Source organism: Chinchilla lanigera, unplaced genomic scaffold, assembly GCF_000276665.1.
Source record: "Chinchilla lanigera isolate Chin_1 unplaced genomic scaffold, ChiLan1.0 scaffold00111, whole genome shotgun sequence".
Taxonomy (NCBI): Eukaryota; Metazoa; Chordata; class Mammalia; order Rodentia; family Chinchillidae; genus Chinchilla; species Chinchilla lanigera.
Window position 1 is genome coordinate 2,529,265 of NW_004955512.1, and position 22,459 is coordinate 2,551,723.

At 40.5% G+C, this 22,459-nt stretch overlaps 1 protein-coding gene across 1 annotated transcript in view; it reads left to right on the plus strand.

Moving 5' to 3' along the window:
• The window catches only part of Prune2 (prune homolog 2 (Drosophila)), a 257,295-nt gene that overhangs the window by 59,492 nt on the left and 175,344 nt on the right, over positions 1 to 22,459 (plus strand). The window contains exons 6-7 of the mRNA XM_013506527.1: positions 6,324 to 6,476; positions 8,913 to 9,007. Coding sequence (XP_013361981.1) covers positions 6,324 to 6,476; positions 8,913 to 9,007 — 248 coding nt within the window. The remainder of the gene's footprint in view (positions 1 to 6,323; positions 6,477 to 8,912; positions 9,008 to 22,459) is intronic.

Consider the following 22,459-nt stretch of genomic DNA (forward strand, 5'->3'; position numbering starts at 1 on the left):
GCTCTTCTTCCATCTTGCTTTTTAGTTCATTTTTCTCTGCTCAGTTTCTAACATTGTGGTGCCCTGGAAATTTGTCCTTGGACTCTTTTTTTTGGAAATCTACACATTATCTTCAGGTGACTCCCTTTACTTTCAAGACTTTAAATAATATTTACAGGCTGTGACTGCCTATATCTCCAACATGATCTCTCTTTGGAATTCAAAATCCATATCCAGTATTTAAGACATACATCTTCACATGTGTGTCTAATTCCTCCAGCACACGAAGGGCCCCAATGGAATGCCTTAGTTCCCTGGTCCCCAAACCTGCCTCTATTCTAGTTTCCCCATTTCAGTGAAGGCCCTGCAGAGCAGCCTTTTAACAATTACCCAGATAAAGAAATTGAACAAGATTTTCTTGTAGCCTTCCTGTCACTACTACCTCACTCCCTAATGAATGCTAGGAATCGGTATTCTGATTTTTACGGTACATACTGCTCTGCTTCTTTATACTTTTACCATGCTGGTGTGTGAACCCATAACATTACACATGGGTTTTGCCTGGTTTGACTATTACACAAATAATTTACTCTCATTGTCTTTAGTCAGTAATGTATACTAGGCTTAGTGTCTACTTGCATAGGTCAGCTATCTATCTGTCTGTCCATCATCTATCTATATATCTAACATTTATTTATTTTATTCTTCATGCCTTCCTTCCTGCATAGAATGTTTAAGATGGTTTATAAATATGCATGCAATACAATAAAACAAAGAAAAAGCCAAGAAAAAGAAAACTAGTAGAGAAAGAAATAAAATGAAGATATAATAACAAAATCAGAGGCATAAAAACAGCACTATTTAAAGTTTGGGGTCTGAGCTTCCTGGGGCAAACGAAAGCATAGGAACATGACTAAGAGGAGTACTTCAAGTGTGACTGAAACAACCAGTTTAACAGTTCCTCATTTTACAAAGACACAAGTCTATATTTTTCCTTTGTGTAAGTTTTCTTGGAAAGATGCCTGACAATGACACTAAATTCCCCAAGCTGCCTTCCTGCCCCTTCTCACCTGCACTAGGGGTTTATACCAGCGCATGCGCATTGAGTCGGATCCTTCCCACTCCTTGAGAAGTGTGTGGAGATTTCTTTTGTAACTCTATTTTCACGCAGCTTCACCTGCAGTCTGATAACTTTGCTTTGTCTTCCACATTTCTTTTCTACATGTACTCGTGGTTTTCTCTAATTGCATGAAATACCTACTTAAATTCAATTTTACTCTGAGTGCAGGAAATGCATATTTAATTAAGATTAAATTCAATTTGGAACTTTTTAGTCTTGCGATTTACTACTGTAGCTATCTATCAAGGTGTTTGCATTATGGCAAACTATTTTCTTCAAATATGTAGGTAGTACCTGACCATTATGAGTATTGTGAAAAGATCATTATATACCAGTTAAAAGGCCAGCATAGACATAGTCACGTTTCTTCAATAATTTCCCCTGCAACTGTATCCTTTGGGCCCTGTGGGACTCAACCGGTGACAAAGAGAGGCCAAAGTGTTTCAGACTTTGTGGAGCATTTAACACAGTTGAAATAATTTGCTTCTTTTGCTCTTTTCTTTTCTTTCTGGAGCTGTCACTGTTAAATGACTGAATTACAAAAAATACTGTGGTAGACACCTTAGCTCATGCCTCTAATGAGCCTGTTGATCTTGCATGCTGCTATCAGATTTCCTCCTCTTACAAAATAAGTAGTCCTTTCCTTCATTTGACCTTAAGGAGAAGGTGATTTGAATAGGCACAGGAAGTTATCTGCTTCTTCAAAGCATTTTCCAAGAGCATACATTTCAAAATCAGATCCCTTGTGCAGGTCCAGCAATCAAAGAAGGTATCAATCTATGATTTCACAGTCTTCAGCTTGTTAACTGAAGCCTTGCTGAACTTCACAAGGTACCACTGAAGGTGTAGTGAAAGGAAAGAAGCTGCCACGCTTTCCCACCCCTTGGGTTTACATCACCGATGCCTCTGATCCCAGTGACAAATGCCAATTCTGGATTCTGTTGGTGCACAGGAGTTGCTAGCCTTTTTGCTGTCCTTGGCATTCAAGTCTCTGTTCCGCACATCAGTCTCCATTTGCTATGATGGTGCTTAGCTGTGTCCTGATAACTTCCTTCCGGTCTAGTGGAGCATCTTCTGCACATGCTTCTTTCTCTGGCACTTGAACCATGTGAAATTCCTCCGCTTTTCCTTACGGGTTTCTGGCACAGCAGGAACATTCTTTTCCTTTTCTTCACCACCCTCCATGTTCCACCCAGAAAGGAGAATAGATTTTCTTAAACTAAGGCTTCTTGCATTGGGGAGGGCTTGTTCAAACTCAGGAATGTCAGGATGCAAATCATTACCACCCACTTTTACCTGGAAAAAGCATGCATTTATGTAGTATTACTTTTTATTTGTGTAGGAAATTATCTGCGCTAGAATACAAAATGTTCATGTGGCTATGGTCATAAATAACCCTGAATTTTGAAAATGAGTCAGAATTTGGGTTTTTCCTTTCCCTCTTCTTCTCTGTCTTTGTTCTTCTCTTTCTTTTCACTCCTCCTATATGATTCTAAGATATTTTTATTATTTTTCAAACATGCTCCAACCCAAGTATATTGGAAGAGTCATGTTACGTATACTGCCATGGTGATCAAAAGCTGGTGCTTGGTTATATCCTGGATTTGTGCCCAAAGCAAACATTCATAGACCCACTAGAGACCTCATCCTGTGTTCTTTTATTTCTCCAGAGATGTATACTAGAGGACTACTGCCAGATTTAAAAACCATTAAATTGCTGAATCATCACATTGGGGATTTTGTGTGTGTGTGTGTGTGTGTGTGTGTGTGCGCAAGCGCGCGCGTGCATGTGCGTGCGTGTGATTTTCCAGGAGCCATCTGGCAATGAGATTTCAGCCAGACACACTTTGATCAAAATCACACTTTGCCCAAATGGCTTTTCATGTTTATTTGCTTGACAGCCAGCCACAAGATGAAGACTGTAAAGAAAATATCAGTAACTGTTCTTAATTTAGGATTAAGTGGAAAAACTATACCTTAGGATTTAAAAAAACAGATTCTCTTTTCTGTTAGTAATTGCATTTGAACTTTGTGAAGGATAGTTGCTTGCTATTTTAGTAGCCTGGATTAACAGCTTCAAAAAGATCCTTTTAAGGAGGTCAAATAGGAAAGGAACACAGCCATTCCCCACCCCCTAATCTCTTCCCTTGAATGAATCATCACACTCCTGAAATGGTTACAACCCGGAGAGAATTATGCTGCCTGCTTTGCTTCAGAACATGTTGGGGTAGGGGAAAGAAAAGACAGTTCCTGCTAGATATAAAAGGAAGATGATTCCTTATCCTGACTTATTTCTTCTGCCATATAACAAGGAACCTTATTCTTAAATGCAGACATTTTAAATTTATAAGAACAGTAAACAATCGAATAATATGTTTTTCATACCGTCTCAGAAAAAATAGCTGTTATATTTCCTTTTTTATCTTCTTCTTCTTTCACCCTTTGTTATTCATTCTATAATGTTTTTTGTTTCAGTATGACAAGAAATCAATCCTCAGTAAAACAAAACAAACAAAATAAGGCTTAAGCCCCTTCTTTCCTGCTTAAGAATTTATCATGCATAATATGCCTTAACTGTGCTTTGTTTTCCCCAAACAACTTCTGACTGTGATAGATCATGTTTAATATTAATGTACTGCAATTGCTTTTGGCAAGAGGTCCTTCACATCCCCATTCTTTTGAGGAGAGAATTTTGTGCTTGATTTTTTTCTGAATGGAACGCAACATTCGTTACTATTCACTAACGAACTTTTTGTGTTGCTTGCTGTTAATTCTGCCCCCTCCTTGCTAATCTAAGAATGGTTGGGATATTTTGGGGTTTGAGTTTATGGATTTAAGTATTTCTTTTGTTCTGAAGAATTTGTTGGGAGTAAGTCAGTACTCACTAAGAAGTAAGTTTGAATGTGCTGACAAGGGTCTTTGATTGCTCTGTATCCTGGTACTGATATTTAACTGAGTATGTAGCTACTAAGTGGTTTTCCAATGTTAAGTAGAAAAATTTTCCATATAGACCAGTCCCTGTGAAAAGCTATGGTCGTTTGGCTACCCTCTTCCTTTCCATTTTCATTTCCCTTTAATGTTTTTGCTTTCCTTATTGCTGTTTGGCTAGAATTAACAATGTCATACTGGAAAAATATTAGGAGGTATTCTGATCTCATTTCTAATTTGAAGTGAAAGTCTTTTAGTATTTAATAGTTAACTCTGATTTTTTGGTCTTTATTTAATGTTTATAAATGCCATTCATCAAATTAAGGAAGTTGTCTTCTCTTTCTACTTGGCTGAGATTTTATAATGATTAAATCTTGAATTCTGTGAGGAAGTGTTATGTGATATTTGTTGAAATGATATAGTTTTTTCTCCTTTATTCTATTAATACAGTGAATTATTTTGACTGCTTTTGGAGGTGGAGGAGACTGGAAATTGGACCCAAGGCCTTCACACTGAGCTATGTTCCTAGCCCTTCTTATTTTTAATTTTGAGACGGTGTCTCACTAAGTTGCTGAGTTGCCAAGGCTGAACTCAAACTTGCTATCCTTTCGTATGGAATGTAATTGGATCAAGGGGAAGCTACACTTATCAGTGAATTAATCTACCAATGCATTCAACCTGAATGTGCTGTTAGGGGATAGAGGCTGGTTGGAAGAGGTAGGTCATTGGTGGCATAACCTGGAGGCACGTATCTTCCTCCCTGGTTCCTACCTTTACTCTGCTTCCTGGCCACCATGACATAAGCAACACTCCTATGCCAGGCCCTTCCACTTCCTTTTCCTGCCTTGGTGCCTACTGACTATGGACTGAAATATGTAAAAATCATGAGCCCATGTAAACCTCTCCTTTAAGTTGTGGGTGCTGAGCATTTTATCCCAGCAACATGAAAGTGATTAAGTCATGTTTTGATACCAGAAGTGGGGTTGTTGTGATGACTTTCCTGACCAAGGAGTTTAGAAAGGGTTGGAAGTGATCTGTGTGAGGACTTTGAAAAGGTTTGGAGATGCCAGCTAGAGAAACTCTAGAATGCTATAAGCCAACCTTGTTGGGAGACTGTGGTTAGAGCTCAGAAGATCATAATGCTGACAGAAATGTAGACAGCAGAAACCTTTTTCCTGGTACAAATAGTCTGTCCAAGCCAGAGGGAGACAAAGTAGCTTTTATGAAGTTCAAATTTACCTTGACTTTAATAAAAAGTCATAAAGTCATCTTTATATTTAGGATTTGGTGTCATGAATTATTAGACTATATGATATATACTCAAAGTCAGTTGGCTACCCTCCACCTTTAAAAGATCATTTGAACTGAGTACACATTTCTCTGCATATGAAGCGGTGTTTTTCTTAGTTCTTACAAAAATATAGACTCCTTAATGATTCTCCCAATATTCTTTTTTTTTTTTGAGACAGGGTCTCACTATGCAGTTCAGGCTGCCCTTGAACTCACTATGTTGCCCAGCCTGGCCTTTAACTCAAGGAGATCCTCCTAACTCAGCCCTCCAAGTGCTGGAATTATAGACATGTGCCACCATACCTGGCACAATATTCTTTTTCTAGTTTATTCTTTACATGGTTTTCAGAGTAAGTCTTACAAAACATAAATTTGAGCATGTTGCTTTTATTTGAAACTCTGAGGGTTTGTAAGGTTCTTTATGATCTGGCCTCTACCTACCTCTTCTAACTAATTTTTCAACATGTTCCCCCTAACCCCATATTAACAAATTACTTTGTAACTTAAACCTGTGCTTTAGATCCAGTTTGTGAATCCTTACAGTTAGATAATAGTAAATTCTTTCAAAACTGTGTATGGTCCTTGAAAGTCAGAAATGGGCCTCAGGCAAACCACTTTGCCAGATTAGTTAGCTGTTGGTGGTGGAGTTATACAGTTGTTTAGTTGTGAAAAGGAGGAAATGTGGATTTAAAATCAGTAATACAATGGGTGGAAAAAACATTCTCTGTAAACTCTTAAAAGGAATCTTGAAGACTACATTTCTGCATAGTTTATACTCATTCTCATTTTGAAGTCATCAAAAACCTACATATCTCGTGTTTGTGTGTTGACGTGGGAGGAAGGAAAGCTATCCGTGTTGCTCCTTATCCATACGCTCGGAGCCATAAAGCATGCTAGGGTCGGTTACACTGTAGAGATCGACACCTTTAGTCTAAGAACATTGACTTTCTGGAACTGTCTCCTGACTGGCTGGAATGTTCAGGGCATTTTTATCCCTGCCTTTCAGGCAGCATCCTCTTCAAGTGGATGACCATGGATCCAGAGAAGCTCTCAGAGAAGCAGGAGGAGATTCTGGCTGTCCTGGAGGAGAAGTTTCCCAACTTGCCTCCAAGAGAAGACATCATCAGCGTCCTGCAGGAGACCCACTCCAGCGCACACAGTGAGTGGCTGTCGGCAGCACTCTAGCTGCTGCTGAGTAGGGATGGCTTGTGCAGGGCCATCAGGCCCAAGAGGGGAAATGCACGTGTTCTTTCACTTTTTTCCCACAAAATAGCTTGTGGAAGATTTTTCAGGCTCATGGTATTGGCTACCTGTGTCATGCCTCTCCTTGAGGCCCTGGAGTCTGCATGCGGTTAATCCCAGTGCCTAATGTACACCCCAGATGCATCCTTACCTGCAGTCCTTGTGTTGACAGAGTTCTGTTTTGAGCATGTGGCAGAAGCAGTGTCAAACACAGTGGGATTTGGTAAATCAATTACTCCTAGAAAGAAATGATGGAGAAGATGGCTAAGCTGATGAAATTGTTTTTGAAGGCTAGGCTTTACCAGAATGATGAATTTCCTGGATCCACTGTTTCATAGTAACACATAGCTGTAGTGCATGGAATGGCTAATTTACACAGGCTCTGATGGTACAGTTTTGCAGGGTGGTCTTCCTGAGCCCTCATCACCCTGAGTCAGGTGCCGTATGATACTCATTTTAGATGAGAACACTGAGCATAGAAAGGTTTTGTGCTTCCCCAACAGCAAGGACACACACCTGGCAAGGGGCCAGATCAGGCTCTCGACCTGAACGATCTGTCTTTAACGTGCAAGCATTAAGTAGCATGACCTCTTCCCTTACTTTAAGATTGCCTAGGAGCAAAGCAGTTTATTGGGAGTGATCCCAGATGACTTGGATGGGAATGGAGTGCTTTATCAAGCAAGTTAGCTTAGTGGGAAATCAAAGCTGAATCCCACTAGGGAGCCCAGGGAGAGTGTAAAATTGTACTTCCAGGTGATCCCACCCGAAGGGTGCAGTGGTGTGCAAGCATGTGTTCGCTCTGACCCCAAGAACTGTTGGTGACATTTTCAGGAATTTTGTGAGTTGGATGATGTTAGACTGGTAACTTGAGATTAGCCATGGTAGCAGTATGCCACACCAGAAATTCACAAACATTGTAAGCTAGATTTTATTACTGGTTGTTGAACATTCACCAGTAGACCCTTGGGGTAGTGAGGGCTCCTAGTCCCAGCGGGTGTTAATTCTCCAAAGTAGGCTCTGGTAGCCATAGGAAGGTTTCAAGAAAAGATGCAGGCGTTGATGGTGCTGGATGCCTGAGAAAGGGAAACCTGGGGAAATGTGAGTGGGGTATGGACAGTGCCTGCCCCACCTCCAGTGACCTGTGTGGGTGTGTATAGATGCACAGCTGCAAAGTGGCATGCATTTTGTTGTTCATTTTTAAAGCTGTACCAAATGTTTAATGTCACAATATACCCCATAAATCACTTTATGCTGCAGTAGGAAAATGAGTGGTCTGTGATCATCTAGTCAAAGAAAAATGTTTAGTGTCTGTTGGTTTCCCCACGCTGCTGTGTTCTGGGTTAGTGGAGTGGGCAGTCAACCTTGATGTCTTAGCAAGCACCTGGGAAGGTTACATGTGCTTTCCTAGGCTTTGTGATGGATATTCTCCCAAGTCAGGAGGCCTATTCAGGTATAATAATGTAGTATGATAATTAAAGGTTGAGCCAGACATTTTTCTGATTTGCTGTGATAGATTTCATAAAGTTCTCTGGTCAACGGACTATGACTATGCAGGTTTGGATCATTCAGGTGTTGCTCCCATCAGTTAAGGCAATTCAAGAATCCTTAGTGCCAGAGCCCATTACAAGGGTTGCCAGTTCAATCGTGATAGTTTTATGGGCCACATCTGTGTTTGGAATAAAATTATGCTATAAATTATAAAATTATAGGAGTTCATCTAAATGTACCCTATAAGCAAATACTAGGCTGGTCTGCATGGTTATACTTGCTCTCCTTCATTTTACTACCCCTGCCCATTCCCTTCCTCCACTCCCTAGAGTGGGCCTTCAGAGGCAGAACCCTGAGTCTTTCACCTTCTGGGCTCTCTTAACAGTTGCTCCCGCTTGACTTTGGCCAGTGGGGGGAGTTAGCAGCCCATAGAAAGCTGGGTAGAGGGCGGGAGAGGAACATACTGTATATATCTCCCCTGCTCCCTTCCTGCGTGGGTGACAAGCTTCTGGTGGCCCCTGTTCTTCAACCTCAGGTCTCTGCTTCCTTTGTCCCCCTGCTAGTCTCCGGATACCTCACCATCTGTCACTTGCTCTGTTTAATCTGGCGCACATCTCTGTGAGGGTGCTGCCATGGAAGAATTTTTCTCTACTCATGAGAGGGGAATTCTCTTTCCTTCTGGGATCTTAACTGATGCACTCATTGTCACAAATGTGTTTATTGTGCTAGTGTGTGTGGATTTATTATGGATAAAAGTGATACAAAGGACAAAATATTGAAATTAATGTAGTGATTTCCTCAAATAATACCTTGATATTATAAAAAAGTTTCCCAAATACAATGGTTTTCCCCCTGTTGTTCACAGGTTTAAATACTGAGCAAATAATGTTGAAAGATCTGAAGGAACTGTCAGATGGAGAAATAAAAGTGGCCATTAGTACTGTGAACATGAACCTTGAGGTAAGGGTGAGAATTTTTTTTCAGCAATGACAGATTCGCATAACTGCAGTGTGAGTGCCTGAAATACAATTTTCTCTACTGCGTAAGTTAGTGTTAGACTTTTGCTGGGAATGCTTCTTTGTGATGTGCTTGACTTGGAATGCAGGTTATTATTTTAAATGAAAACATTCTGCTAAGTCGATGAAGAATGCTAAACCTGGATTTTCAACATGAGTGCTGTTTTGTTCATCTCAGTAATAGCAATAGTATCTGATTGGGTCTACTTCCACATTTTCTGCTCCCTACAAGTTGTCTTTGACCTTTGTAAGCTATTTGGACATGTACTGTTTTGGTAATCAGTGATGACAACTCAGATATCAAGAGGGAACCTGCTTCTAATCTGGTAAGTGAATGACTCAGAGCAAATCTATTCATGTCTTTGTGTCTTTCCTTGGTAAATTGTCTACTTTGGGGATTTTCAGTGACTTGTGTGTTAATCTTAATTAACCAATTAATAGGAGCTGTGTTTTATCAAATCACATTTGTACCTTTGCAGAAGTCTGCATTTCTTTACCCTTCTGTTGCCTTGGTCAAGCTTCCCATCTGCAGTGGAGGCACCTAGCTCTTGGATCAAGTGTACGGAGACATATTTTTCTGTGTAGGAATTTGTCTTTTACTCTTTAGAGTTGCATATCACTCTTCTCTGTTCCGATGATGATGGTGACTATATAAATGTGTGCATTTCTGGCTGTGGACTCCAGCAAGCTGGGAGCTTTTCTCAGTGATCTCTTTGTAAAATTTATTTCCAGCTGAGTAACCTCATAATTCAGCTCATAGATCTCCATGAGTACCAGGAGGTGGACTGTTGTCATGTTATATAGTGTCTCATAGTTCACAGAGTTCATTTTTATTGTCTATAGTTAGTAGATTGACAACTGTTTCTAGGGACTTCCTGATTGATAAATGTTCCATGTAATTAGGTGTGGATGTGAATCAATATAAGAAACACATACAATTTGGGATGTAGTAACTAGATAATCACCTTCAATTAGAAATCTGCTTTGTGCCTACAAACCCAAGGAAAACATGGCTCTTGCAAGGGTCAGTAGCTCTGAGAATCATTTCTACCAGTTCAAGCCTTAGGCTTTTCTTTTTCCTTTCTCCTCCTCGTACCATTTCATTTAATGGCATCTTATTAGGTTTTAAATGCCTTGTTTGGAATTCCTCTCGAAATTAACAGCACATCTTGTAATTGCTTAGGGAATTGTCTATAGTTAGCAAATTATTTTAAAGCTATTAATATTATAGAGTTATTGTAGCTTTAATATACCTTCATTTGTATTACAGTAGTATACAAATAGCTTTGTCTAGCTTTGTCAGACATGTTAAACTGTAAATGTGTATCAAGCAGAATCAGTGATAAAACTATCATCTTAATCCTGACAGTCATTTACATAAGGACTCCAGCAATTAATCAGGTGGTTAAGTAACTCTCCAGAAGCTGCTCTCTGGTCTTGGGTGGGGGATGGGGGGAGAAGGACATTTGCGTGTGTGAAGAAGGAGCCACAGTTTAAACTCTAATCAGTTGAATGAGAGTTTTCTACCTTTGCATTGTGGGGCTCTTCAAGGTGACTGAGAAATAGAGAAAAGACTCCTTAATAACACTTCATTTCTTCCTGGAAAGAGGAAAATGCACATTATTTACCCAAGTAGAAAAAAATCCTACTATTAAGGGCAGAATTTGGTTTTCTTTACAGATCACTCAGTCCCCACTCACACCTGACCACATGTCAGCATTCTTTTCTCATTCCCAGTCACCTCACCTTTAAAAACAACGATAGGATCTCTACAATTTCATCGTGCATATTTTGGAAGTTGTATAACTACCCATTAAATCTAGATACAGTCTCAAAGAAATCTTCTGCCTGTGATTTTGTAAATCTTGTTTGTCCTGCAAAGCATGGTCCACGAAGGTGCCTCATGGTTACTCCGGACATTGTCTGCTTTTTATCATCACCCTCTGAGCTCTTTCAAAATTTAGCTTCAGTGACCAACTTAGGACTTAAATGCATGCTATGTCTTACATTCATTTTGATCTTGTTTCATATATTTAATCCCAATTAGATTAATACTTTGAGTTCATTGAGGTTAATAATGCTATTGTTGACATCAGCCTTCCTTCAGTTTTTGGCACAGTACTGGGCAAAGTAGTAGGTGCTTATTAAACACAAATATTCAGTGAATATCTATTCATATTTTCAGTTTGCTCCTTTAATATATAATTTTCATTCCTTTGATTTAAATTTTTTTTTTCTTAAGACAGGGTCTCACTATGCAGTTCAGGCTGGCCTTGAACTAACTTTGTAGCCCAGGATGGTCTTGAACTCACAACAATCCTCCTGCCTCAGCCTCCCAAATGCTGGGATTACAGGTGTGCGCCACCACACCCGGCTGATTTTAAATTTTAAAAATGCCTGCCTGGGCATCCAATACAACCTACTTTATTCCCTTCTAATTTCTTTTATTTTTTATTTTTTATTTTTTATTTTTTATTTTTTATTTTTTTATTTTTATTTTTTATTTTAAAGAATAAAAGAAGGATAACATAATAATAGGGGGGACTTAGCAAATTACAGACAAAATGGTAGGAAATTATCAATGGTTACCATTTTACATATTATTGTCTACAAAATAGTTTCTCAGGAAAACAAATAGACAAATAATAGTGAGTTAGAGACAAAAGAGGTAGGAGATTATCAAGAGTTGTTGTACTATACTTTGGTATCTTCAAAGTGGCTTCTAAAGAAAATAAATAGAGCTATACATGAGTGACCTATTGAAAAATCGTTAACTATTCTCAATGGTTGTTGTAGGAAACACATAATAATAAACATACATCCATTTATGAAATAGGATAGGAACATTACAAACTTTACACAGTTATGGATAGATTAGTAGGAAAATATCAATGGCTGCTGTAATACGTGGTGGTATCTTCAGAGTGGTTTCTCAGGAAGACAGAGATATGTAAGAGGGACCTATTAACTAGTTACAGCCTAAGGGTTGTCAAAAATAGCATATTACCTCCTCACCAGTGACTCCTTTCACTGAGGTATGATGGCTGGAAGGAAGGCCAGGAGTGAAAAGAAGGACCGAGAGACTTGCACCTGTGTCTAGCAACAGGCTGTTTTCTTGTTCCTCCATAGTCCCTTCCAATTTCTTTCAAACAGTTATGACTGAAAGCTGACATCAGATAGACAAAAAGTGCCCACATATTTGTGGGTAGTAACACTTACCTAGCCATCAAAAATGGTGTGGGCAGCTTTGGGAAGTAATGAGCTTCTGAAACCAGGAAGGACCAACCTGAGGTTCCAAGGCACAGCAGGGAAAAGGGAAAGCAGATGCCTCGTGTTTTCAGTGGTCTGTTGTAATGCTGTAACTTCACACTTCTACATGCCATGGCCTCTGTTTGCCTGATGACCAAAGTAATTTAATTTTCTTGGATGGAAATATTTAGAAAATTAAAAGGATTTATCTCTTTGTCATGTGGACAGCAGGCTGTGCCCAAGAAATCCCTGATTTGGGAGGTGGGAAGCATTGCCCTGGACAGCGAGGTGAACTCTAGCCCTCTGTGATAAGGACAACGTTTCCAGACCCTTTCCTCTTATTTTTATTGCAGTAAATCTTGCAAAAGATAGCTGTGGCCTAAACAAGGTTCTATAATATTAGTTATGGGATGAACTACCATAAAAAGGAAATTATTCTAATAATACAGAGTTTCAGTGCTTTGCTCTGTGTATGAAGGTACAGTGAAGGTGGCCTTGAGCCGGGACAGCAGTATTTAAAGTCGGCGGGGGCAGCCTCTTGCCGGGCGACTGTTGGAAGCTAGGGCTGTAGGAAAGTCACAGAAATCCCATCTCACCTGCGGCCTGGCCATTCCGAGTCCAGATGCTGTGGGCGTCAGTAGTGGAATCCTTGCTACGGACTGCTGTTGTGCTGATCCTCTGTGCCCTTCTAGTGCTTGCCCATCTGGCTGTCAGAAGAGAGTTCATGGATCTCAAAGCACCTGGGTAACGGGAATGAACTCTGCGTTTATTCCTTTGTGAGCAGCACAGGTAGTGATTCTGCCTCTGGGGCCTGGTTTGTTCCGTGGCAGAGCAGTGTGTTATGACATTAAAGGGAAAGGGCACACCGTTCCTTTCTCACACGGAGCCACTGACGTGACTGAGGCTGCTCATGGCAGCACCACATTAATAGTTCCTGTGCTGACACTGAATATCACTACATCTCCTTCAACCGCCCCTCAAAACAAATTGCAAGTCACATGTATCTTTCTTCAGGAAGGAAAATAAGCAGATAATTCCCTTTATGTATGCCCGTGTCCAAATGACCCCCCACTTAACCAGAATATTAGTCACGCTGTCGCTGGTGAGTGTGAGTTCCTCACGGTATGTAGGATGGAAATTAAACAGGAGCTGATTCTTGAGTCTGCCTGTAACATCACCGTTACCCACCAGCTTCTTCAGCTTCCTTTGAAGGAGGCCACCTCCATACTGGCTTCCAAGAGGTTGCCAATCATCTGAGGGGGCTTGCTCCACTTGTATAGAAAAAATATGAATTGGCAAAGTGTAGCTCTGTTAGTGTTAACAGTTCTGGCCTTTCAATGCCAGCAACCAGCAGATCTTTCAGTGGGAGTGGCCCTACTTGCCACTGGGAGCCAGGAGCTGCCAGCAAGTCTTGGGGGCTGTTCTGTTGCTCTCCATAGCTCTCCATTGTTCTCTGCTGCTTCTGTGTTACCAGCCCCGGTTACTGGTGCATTGGCTCAAACAGCCTTCGTGTTACCAACTCCTAGAGTACCAGCTCAGCATGCTCTGCTGGAGACGGAAATCACAAACAGGCAAGGATATGTCACCCAGACATATTCAGTCCTTGCTTAGGACTTACGATGCAGCACAAGGGGAAGCAGTACATGGGTTGAACTTACTCCAGGTGTGGGGAGGCTGCTTATAAGGCAAACATTCAGACTCACACACGGATCATGTCAGACTTTCTGTCTGGTCATGGGAAGAGGAGGGACCCCTCACAGGCCTGACTGAGGAGGGCTACAGAGGGGTGGGATCGTCCAGAGAGGATGCAGGGTGAAGTCATCTGGAGTAGATCCATGGCCAAAGCCTGTTCCAGCCAAAGCTGTGGACAGGGGGGCCTCATGTGGTCTAACCAGCTGCAAGGCATTTGACGGAGTACATCTAGCCCTACGCTCCTATCCCATAATGGATTAGGACCCACCTCATGATTTCATCTTAACTTGTTACATCTATCCCAGTCTTATTTCCAAATACAGTCGCATTCTACTATGCTAGCTGTTAGGAGAACATAATTCAACCCATGGTGAAATTGTCCAGACAACTCAAAAGAATCAAACTTACAAGACTGTCTATATGATCCTGTTGCATATGTCACCTATTGCTGTCACATTTTAAAATGTCAAGTCACTTTCCTGGATGTAGGGAGCAATGGGGATTTTCAACTCAAATTTTGTCTCCATTTGAGGCTAGAATCCAAAGGAATTGTTCAGTAGCTTGTATCTGTTTTCTATCAGGGCTGGGAGCTGTTCTGCTGCTGGACTATCAGCCAGGGCCATCCCTATGACCAGACACTCAGCCTGTGAAACCTGGGAGAGAGGACACATGGGCTGCATTCTGCTAGAGTGACTCAGATACTGACCCATTTCACCGGCCACAGAGATGCCTGGCCACACTCCCAGGCACCTTGGATATGAGCAGAGGGCAGATACCAGCCCTTTCCATCAGTATTCAGAGCGCAGGCCAGGATGACAGTCCCCGTATTTACCTACTTTACTTTGTGATAGAATGCAGAATCTCTTCGTGGGGGAAGAGCCTATGATAATGTGATTAACATATTGTTCAAAATGCCAAACACTTACAGTGAAATGTTTTGCAAAGGTGAGTTTTCAAAGCCCTTCTGCCCAACTAATGGAAATATGTGCCAACTGTTCTCTGGGGTCTAGATCAAAAGTGCTTCCACTTCCTCCTGAGCCCAGGTCTGTCAACTCCTCCCTGCTGCAGCGATAAGAGTGGAAATGTGGTGATGAGTGCTTACTGTGTAGCAGACAATAGAGCAGGAACTTGCAAGCATGAACTTAAAAATGCTTTGTAATGGAATTCTTATTTTATATCTCCAGCTAAACTCAACTTGGAAGCAATTGGATGTTTCCATTGACAACTTTTCTCTATTTTGCCTACTGGTCAGTTTCCAATGGATGTAAGTGATTCACACAACTTGATCCATCTAATAATCCTTTTTCTGTAAATAGAAATTCTTTCCCCAAATGGTACAAAGTACAGCAACTTCGTACCTACTTTAGCTAACATTTTGCCGCAGGAATCAGATGCTGTGATCTAGATGTTTGTACCCGCACCCAACTCTTTTATTAAAACTTAAACCCAAATACAATAGTATTCAGAGGTGGAATCTTTAAGAGGTGATGGTTCAAATTGTGTAATTTAATTTTTACAATGGCTGTGTTCAATTTTCAAATAATGAGCTTGCAAATTTCCTGAAAATTTAACAGTCAGCCTTTGCCAAGCCTCACATGTCAGCTCCAGCGCTGGGAATTCAACTCCAGTTCTCAATATGAGGGAGGGACAGAGGGAAGGAAACAAAGGGACCCATTTTGGAGACCATCTACTAAAACCAGAAAACTGCTTCTGGTATCCATGGCTGTATCATTAAGTATCCAACTTTGTTCTATAAATGTTTCTGTTCTTTGCTGTAGTTGTCATATGTGGGGATGCTAGTGTCAAATTCATGTCTTAGCCATAAGCATAAGGTCACTAGACCTTTACGGAAATGCTGATTGCTTGTGTGGAGTAGAAGTACCTCTCCTCATGAGATATTGTAGTTGAAGTGTTGAAGTGCATTTTTTTAGATAAACCAAACAAATTGTGACATTTTGAAACATCAAAGAGGTAAAGAATCTCGATTTATAGTTCATAGTTTACTTAGCTGGTTTCATGCACATCGACCAATGGTGTATTTCTAACTGTAAATAATTTTAGCTCAGATTAAGAGTAGGCTGGTCCACCTGCAGCTGGATCTAAGACTATTAACATGCAATGAATAATTAATCCTTAGTGTCTTCACAGCTGCCTCCCCTAGCTGGTCACCATGCGTACTGGGGCCCAGGTGTGTTCTTTGGGAGCCTGGTCTTCCCAGACCTTTTGTCACTTTTTTCACCTGGAGATTAATGTCTTGCTCTCCAGTGGTGCATCCTGGATGCTATCTTTTCTTCTGAACTTTTTCCACCATGGGGTCTACTAGTGAATTCTAATAATACCCTTTGGACCACATCATGGAATTTCTGTATCACTTTGCTCACATCACATCTTTCCCCTTCTTACCAAGTTTTGCATAACATTTCCCTTCTCCATGTGTCTGCAGATTCCTTTCCTGAAATCCTCCTGCAGTCTGCGTGGCTACTTCTTCTTCCTGGGCACTATCATACCTCCATCCTGTAACTTCAGAGTACAAGCCTGTCATTAAAAGTTAATAAGGAGTCTGCCCATGTATAATGAAAATACCTAAGGCACTCCCTGCAGATGGGACATTTTTGGCACTTGTGTTATCTTCTTTGGGATTTTTTTTCTGAGCTTACCATCAATTTTGGAGAAGTGGATATATGATCAGAAGGCATTTTGGGGTAAATTTATGTAGCACTACATGTTTTTCTTTTCTTTTCTTTTCTTTCTTTTTTTTTTTTTTTTTTCTGGTACCAGGAATCAGACTCAGGACCTTGCGCTTGCCAGGCAGGTGCTTATGCCGCTGAGCTATATCCCCGGCAGCACTGCATGTTACATAAACAAAAAGTTACATATTTCTTAATCTTTGAGACTAACAACAGGTGATTTTGTTTCATTGGAATGCTTCAGTTGGAGGAGGGCAAGTTGGTCCTTACTCATGAAAGCAATGAAGTATCACTGTCTACCTTTCTGAGAAGTAAGCTCCCTCAGGTGGGAGAATTCAGCTCCTCGCTTGTTCATTCATTGCCCTGGAGTATCTGTTGGTATTTAGAAAAGTCATACAAAACCTTTGTTCTAGTTAGTTTATTTTTTATCTTATTTTATTTTAAAGGGAAAAGAAAACAAAATGACAGCAACAAAGATAAAAACAACACAAAGGCAATAAAAATGATACAGAATTTCAAAACAAAATGATAGGAAATTAATAATGGTCATTATATTACATAGTTATCTTCAAAGAAGTTGCTCAGATTACCAAATATAAGAATGCAAGATTGATCAAACCACTAAAGAGAACAAAAAATAATAATAAAATATTAGAAACAATACAGAGTTTCACTAATCAAGATGGTAGGAATTCAGCAATGGTTGTTATACTGCATATTGTTGTCTTCAAATTAGTTGTTCACAAGCATGCAAAATTGTTCAAAAAAGGAGCATTAACTTCTCCTTTCAATAAACCAATAGACATTAGCAGTTCAATTATCCCAGCTATCCTTGTATATACATATATTTTTCCCTCCCTTCTTTCTTTTTTTCTTTCCCTCATCCCAGTTGTTCTTTTGTGTTAAACAGTTTCTTTCTCTTTCATAATATCTATTGTACCTTTCAGGTTTATTTACTCTTTCAGGTTCTTACACTAGGGAGATGATATGGTGTTTACACATGCTAGTCTTATTTATTTCACTTATTAGTATGATCTCTAGTTGCATCCATTTACCTATAAAAGCCTCGACTTTATCATTTTTACAGCTGAGTAATACTCCATTGTATAAAAATACCACCATCTCTTTTATCCACTCCTCAGTTGATGGGCATTTGGGTTGTTTCCAAGATTTAGCTATGACAAATTGTGCTGCTATAAACATGGGTGTATATATATCACTGTGGTATGATGTTTTCAGTTCTTCTGGAAAAATACCCAGAAGGGTAATACCTGGGTTGAATAGGACCTCTAATCCTAGTTTTCTGAGGAATCTTCGCACTGATTTCCATAGTGGTTGTACCAGTTTACATTCCCACCAACAGAAGAAAAGCATTCCTTTTTCCCCAAAGCCCCTCCAGCATTTGTTACTGGTTGATTTCTTGATGATAGCCATTCTTTCTGGGCTGAGATGGAAGCTCAGTATTGTTTTAATTTGCATTTCTGGAATAACCAATGATGTTGAACATTTTTTCATATATTTATTTACAGTTGGCATTTCTTCATCTGAGAAGTGTGTATTCATCTCAAATGCCCATATTTGGATTGGGTCTTTGAATTTGGGGGACCTGATTTTAAAAAATTCTTTATATACTCTAGATAGAAGTCCTTTGAGGGACAGTTGGCTAAAGTTTTTTCCCAGTTTGTGGGTTTTCTTTTTACTCTGTTGGTGATTTCTTTTGATGTGCAAAAACTTTTCAATAAGATGAGATTCCAGTTACTGATTCTTTGAAGTATTTCCCATGCAGTTTGGTTTTTGTTCATGAACTCTCAGCCTACCTCTGTGTCTTCAAGATTTCTACCTACTTCCTCCTCCAGTAGATTTAGTGTTTCTGTTTTAATAGTTAGATCTTTAATCCATTTTGACTTTAATGCATGGTGGTAGACATGGGTCTAATTTTAGTCTTCAGTGTGTGGCAAGGCAGTTTTTCCAGCACGATTTATTAAAGAGGCTATCTTTCTTCCAATGAACATGTTTAGCCCCGTTGACAAAGATAAGGTGGCCGAGTGTGTTTGGAGTTGTGTCTGCATCTTCTAATCTGTGCCACTGATCCTCAGGTCTGTTTTTTTGGCCAGTACCATGCTGATTTTATCACAGGAGCTTTGTAGTATAATTTCAAGTCAGGGATTGTGATCCCTCCTGCCTTGCCTTTGTTGGCCAGAATTGCTTTTGCTATGCTAGGTCTCTTCTGGTTCTCAATGAATTTTAGGAATGCTTTCTCATGTTCTAATTATTTTAATCATCCTATAAGATGGCAAAGAAACTAGGAAACAACCTGCTAAGTTAACCCATTTTTAGCCTTAACACTGCGGAAGGAATTAAGAAATAGTATTGCCCAAAAAGTATCTGTGACCATTTGATGTTTCTTAATAGCACAATGTCTAATTCTCTTCTACATGTCTCCTCATGAGAAGAAAACCCTCAGGACATTGTGGTATGCTAGGATGACTGCTCTTTCACTTTGTAAATACATTTTTAAAGTGTACTCTAATGTCATTTTGATGGTTTAATTTCTGGAAGGATTTGGCTAATTGCATTTTTAAGAATGTACTCAGACCAGTTTTTGTTGCCCGGAGTTACTTTTAATAGCAGCTGTTGCTTACCTTTTTCTGGTTAATTTTCATTGTCTCCTGCCTTCAGAGTTATTTTGCTGATATAGAGAGCTGACCTTGGGTTAAATTAATTTGACTGTAAAACTCCTGTGAATCACGTGCAACATTTCATTGGTTAATTACTACATTGTATCAACTTGTCATAGAAAAGTTGGCTGTTCGACTAGAAGAAAATTATTCTCTTTTTTGCGACAGAACTCACTTTAAAAAGAGCTAGCAGAGTGCACTGGTGTTACGGAACCCCTTTCCCACTGCAAATGCTGGAAAATTAGGATTGCTTTTTAGTACACACCTCAGTGAAACCACAAATCCATAACAAATAGCAGTGGCAACTCAGAGAAATAAGCAAGGGCGATAATCGAGGGTAGTCGTTTGCTAGGTCATTTGTGTTGCTCCTAACCCCGCAGTGATTGCTAAAGGTGATCATACTGGCTGCGGAAGAAAAGTGGCTACTGTAGGTTAGTACTACCGCCTAGTGGTGAAAGAGAGAAAATAGTTAAGAGGCTAGAACTAGAGCTTGGTTATTGTTTCCTTTTATTCCTTCAAAAGAATAAATTAACGCTTTTTATATTCGTGGAATGGTGCTGGTCCATACCTTTAACAATTCAAATTTTATAAAATAAGTAGTATACACTACTCACTGAATATTTACCTTACATTTATCCAGTGTGTATATAACATTATTATTCTCCAATTGAATCTCCATGTCCATCCACCCTTTCAAGGTCTATTATTATATCCATTTCATAAGTAAACTTTAAAAGACTCCTTTTTTTTTTGTCTTTTTTGAGGCAAGGTCTCACTCTGCAGTTCAGGCTGGCCTTGAACTCACTTTGTAGCCCAGGCTGGCCTCCAACTCAAAACAATCCTCCTGCCTTAGCCTCCCGAGTGTCGGGATTACAGGCGTGTGCCACCTGACTTGGCAAAAGGCTCTTTTAGAAAAATATGGAGACATCAAATATTTGTAGTGGGCTTTGCCTCTCAACATTTTAGATCAGTGTTTGTTTCTGAATACCATTATGGAGTCTACTTTTTGGCTTCTTCACACACAGTGGTGCCAGGCACATCTGTAGGTGATTCCCCGTTGTCTGGCCTTTGAGAATGCCTTCTCTTTACACCAAATCAAAGTGAACCAGTTGCTTTGTACCTGCCTGCTCATGCAGCTCAAATAGTAAAACTCTCCGTAAAGCTCAAACCTGTGCTAACGCTATTAACATCCCAGGGAAAGTAGCACCCATCAGACTCGCTGGATGTGTTGGGACACAGGCTGAAAATGAGGGCCAAGGTGCAGGCATTCACTCCAGGCATCCCCCTAATGGCCCTTTAACGTGGTCATTTATCATCATTTATTGAATAGCCACTACATGCCTGAAGTGTGTCAGTGATGGTGAGCCTTTTAGAGCTTTCCATCATAAAGAATAGCTGACTGGGGTGCACATGCCAGAGGTTCTCCACCACTGGACTAGATCCTTTGATCAACAATTTCTGTCCTTCTGTGCTTGAGATTGGCCCTTCCAATTGGCTCAGGTGAACCCTTGCCGGGTGCCAAAGAAACATAAAGCCTGACTTGGGAGGGGGAGGCAGTTCAGAGACTGCTCTCAGGAGATGGCAATCAAATGACAATGGAAAGCTGCAGAAACTGACGGTGAGGTTTGTGAAGGGGAGTGTTGGTCCAAGGTGGGAAGATGGACAGTGAACACCAGGCACAGGGAGGCACATTGTGCTGGGTGGGAGGAGAGAGGACACTGTCTTCGAGCACAGGGGAAATGGCCTAAGCCCGGATGCTCAGATCCACTCTGCACTAGCTCTGGGCAGTCTTGTGGGCTGATTCATGCTGTGCAAAGAGAAGTGTGTGTCTGGGAGTCACCGGCCTTGTAGAACACCATGGGCTTCCATTCCGTGTCTGAGGGTGGCAACAGAGAAGGGATGTGGTTTTGGCTGAGTGGTGATGGTGGCAGAGGAGACTGTGGGGTCAGTTACTTAGTAAAGTGTGTGGGTGTGATTCCTCCCCCTGCTTGAATATCAGGGATGGATCGATCTGAATATTCTGCCTGTTGATCAGAGTAAGCCAGTGCTATAGGGTGGGACTTGGAATACAGAGATTATTTCACAGTACTCAGGAGCTGACCATGGCAGCATGGAGAGAAGGGATTGAGATTAACGTCTGAGTGTCAGAAGAGCTAGAAAATAGGCCAAGAGGTCCAAAAAGTAGAATCACAGGAACCACTGGGAGGAACCTGGAGGCAGAGCCATTGCGTTGGAAAGGGGCGGGAAGGGCATGCGCACTCCCTGCATCTCACACCGTGCCCTGAACCGACAGGACATGCGCGAATTATGAGTTACACAAAATGAGCCCTGTGCTTTCCCACGTTTTGAAACGAAGTCAGTTCTTGTTTGTCACTGAGACAATGCCAGCATCAAACATTTTCCACCAGGTTAGAAATTTAAAATAAAGTAAAACTAAAAACTGTAACCCTTCTACTGGAGAAAGTAAGAGCCGGCCGTCGGCATATTCTACTGTTTTAATACAGTTCTTCCCGTGGCCAGCCACTAGCGCATGGAACGCTCTTGGTTAAGTTCTCTGGACTGTACAGGGCATCCGTCTGTAGACATAAAATCAGACTTGGTGAGGCCGTCCCCAGTGTCCAACTCTGGATGCTCTGAGTTCGCGAAAGTTCCGTGGAAGGCAGGTCAGTCCCACTCTCTCGCGTTTTAGTTAGCATGGGTGGTTCTGAGGATTTGGTACTATTGCTAACCGTGAGATGAATGCACAAGAAATACCATTAATCTGGTTTTGCCACTCTGCTTTTTGAATCTTAATGTCAAAAATATGAATACTCTCTTTCCCAATACATGACATTTTTCTAAGTTTGTTTTTTTTTCTAAGTTTGTATAATTACTTCTTCATTATATGATGGCATAAAATATGAGTAATAATTGCTGATCAGCATGGAGCCCATAAAACCTTGCAAATTGCTTATGCTTGCTGTACAAAAAGCAAAATTCATACTCAGTAAAGAGAGATGTTCTGAGGTAGTGGTTAAAAGTATGGGCCATAATGTTATTGTTCAAACTCGGTTGGTGTCTCACAATGTCAAAGAATAAATCACAGACATA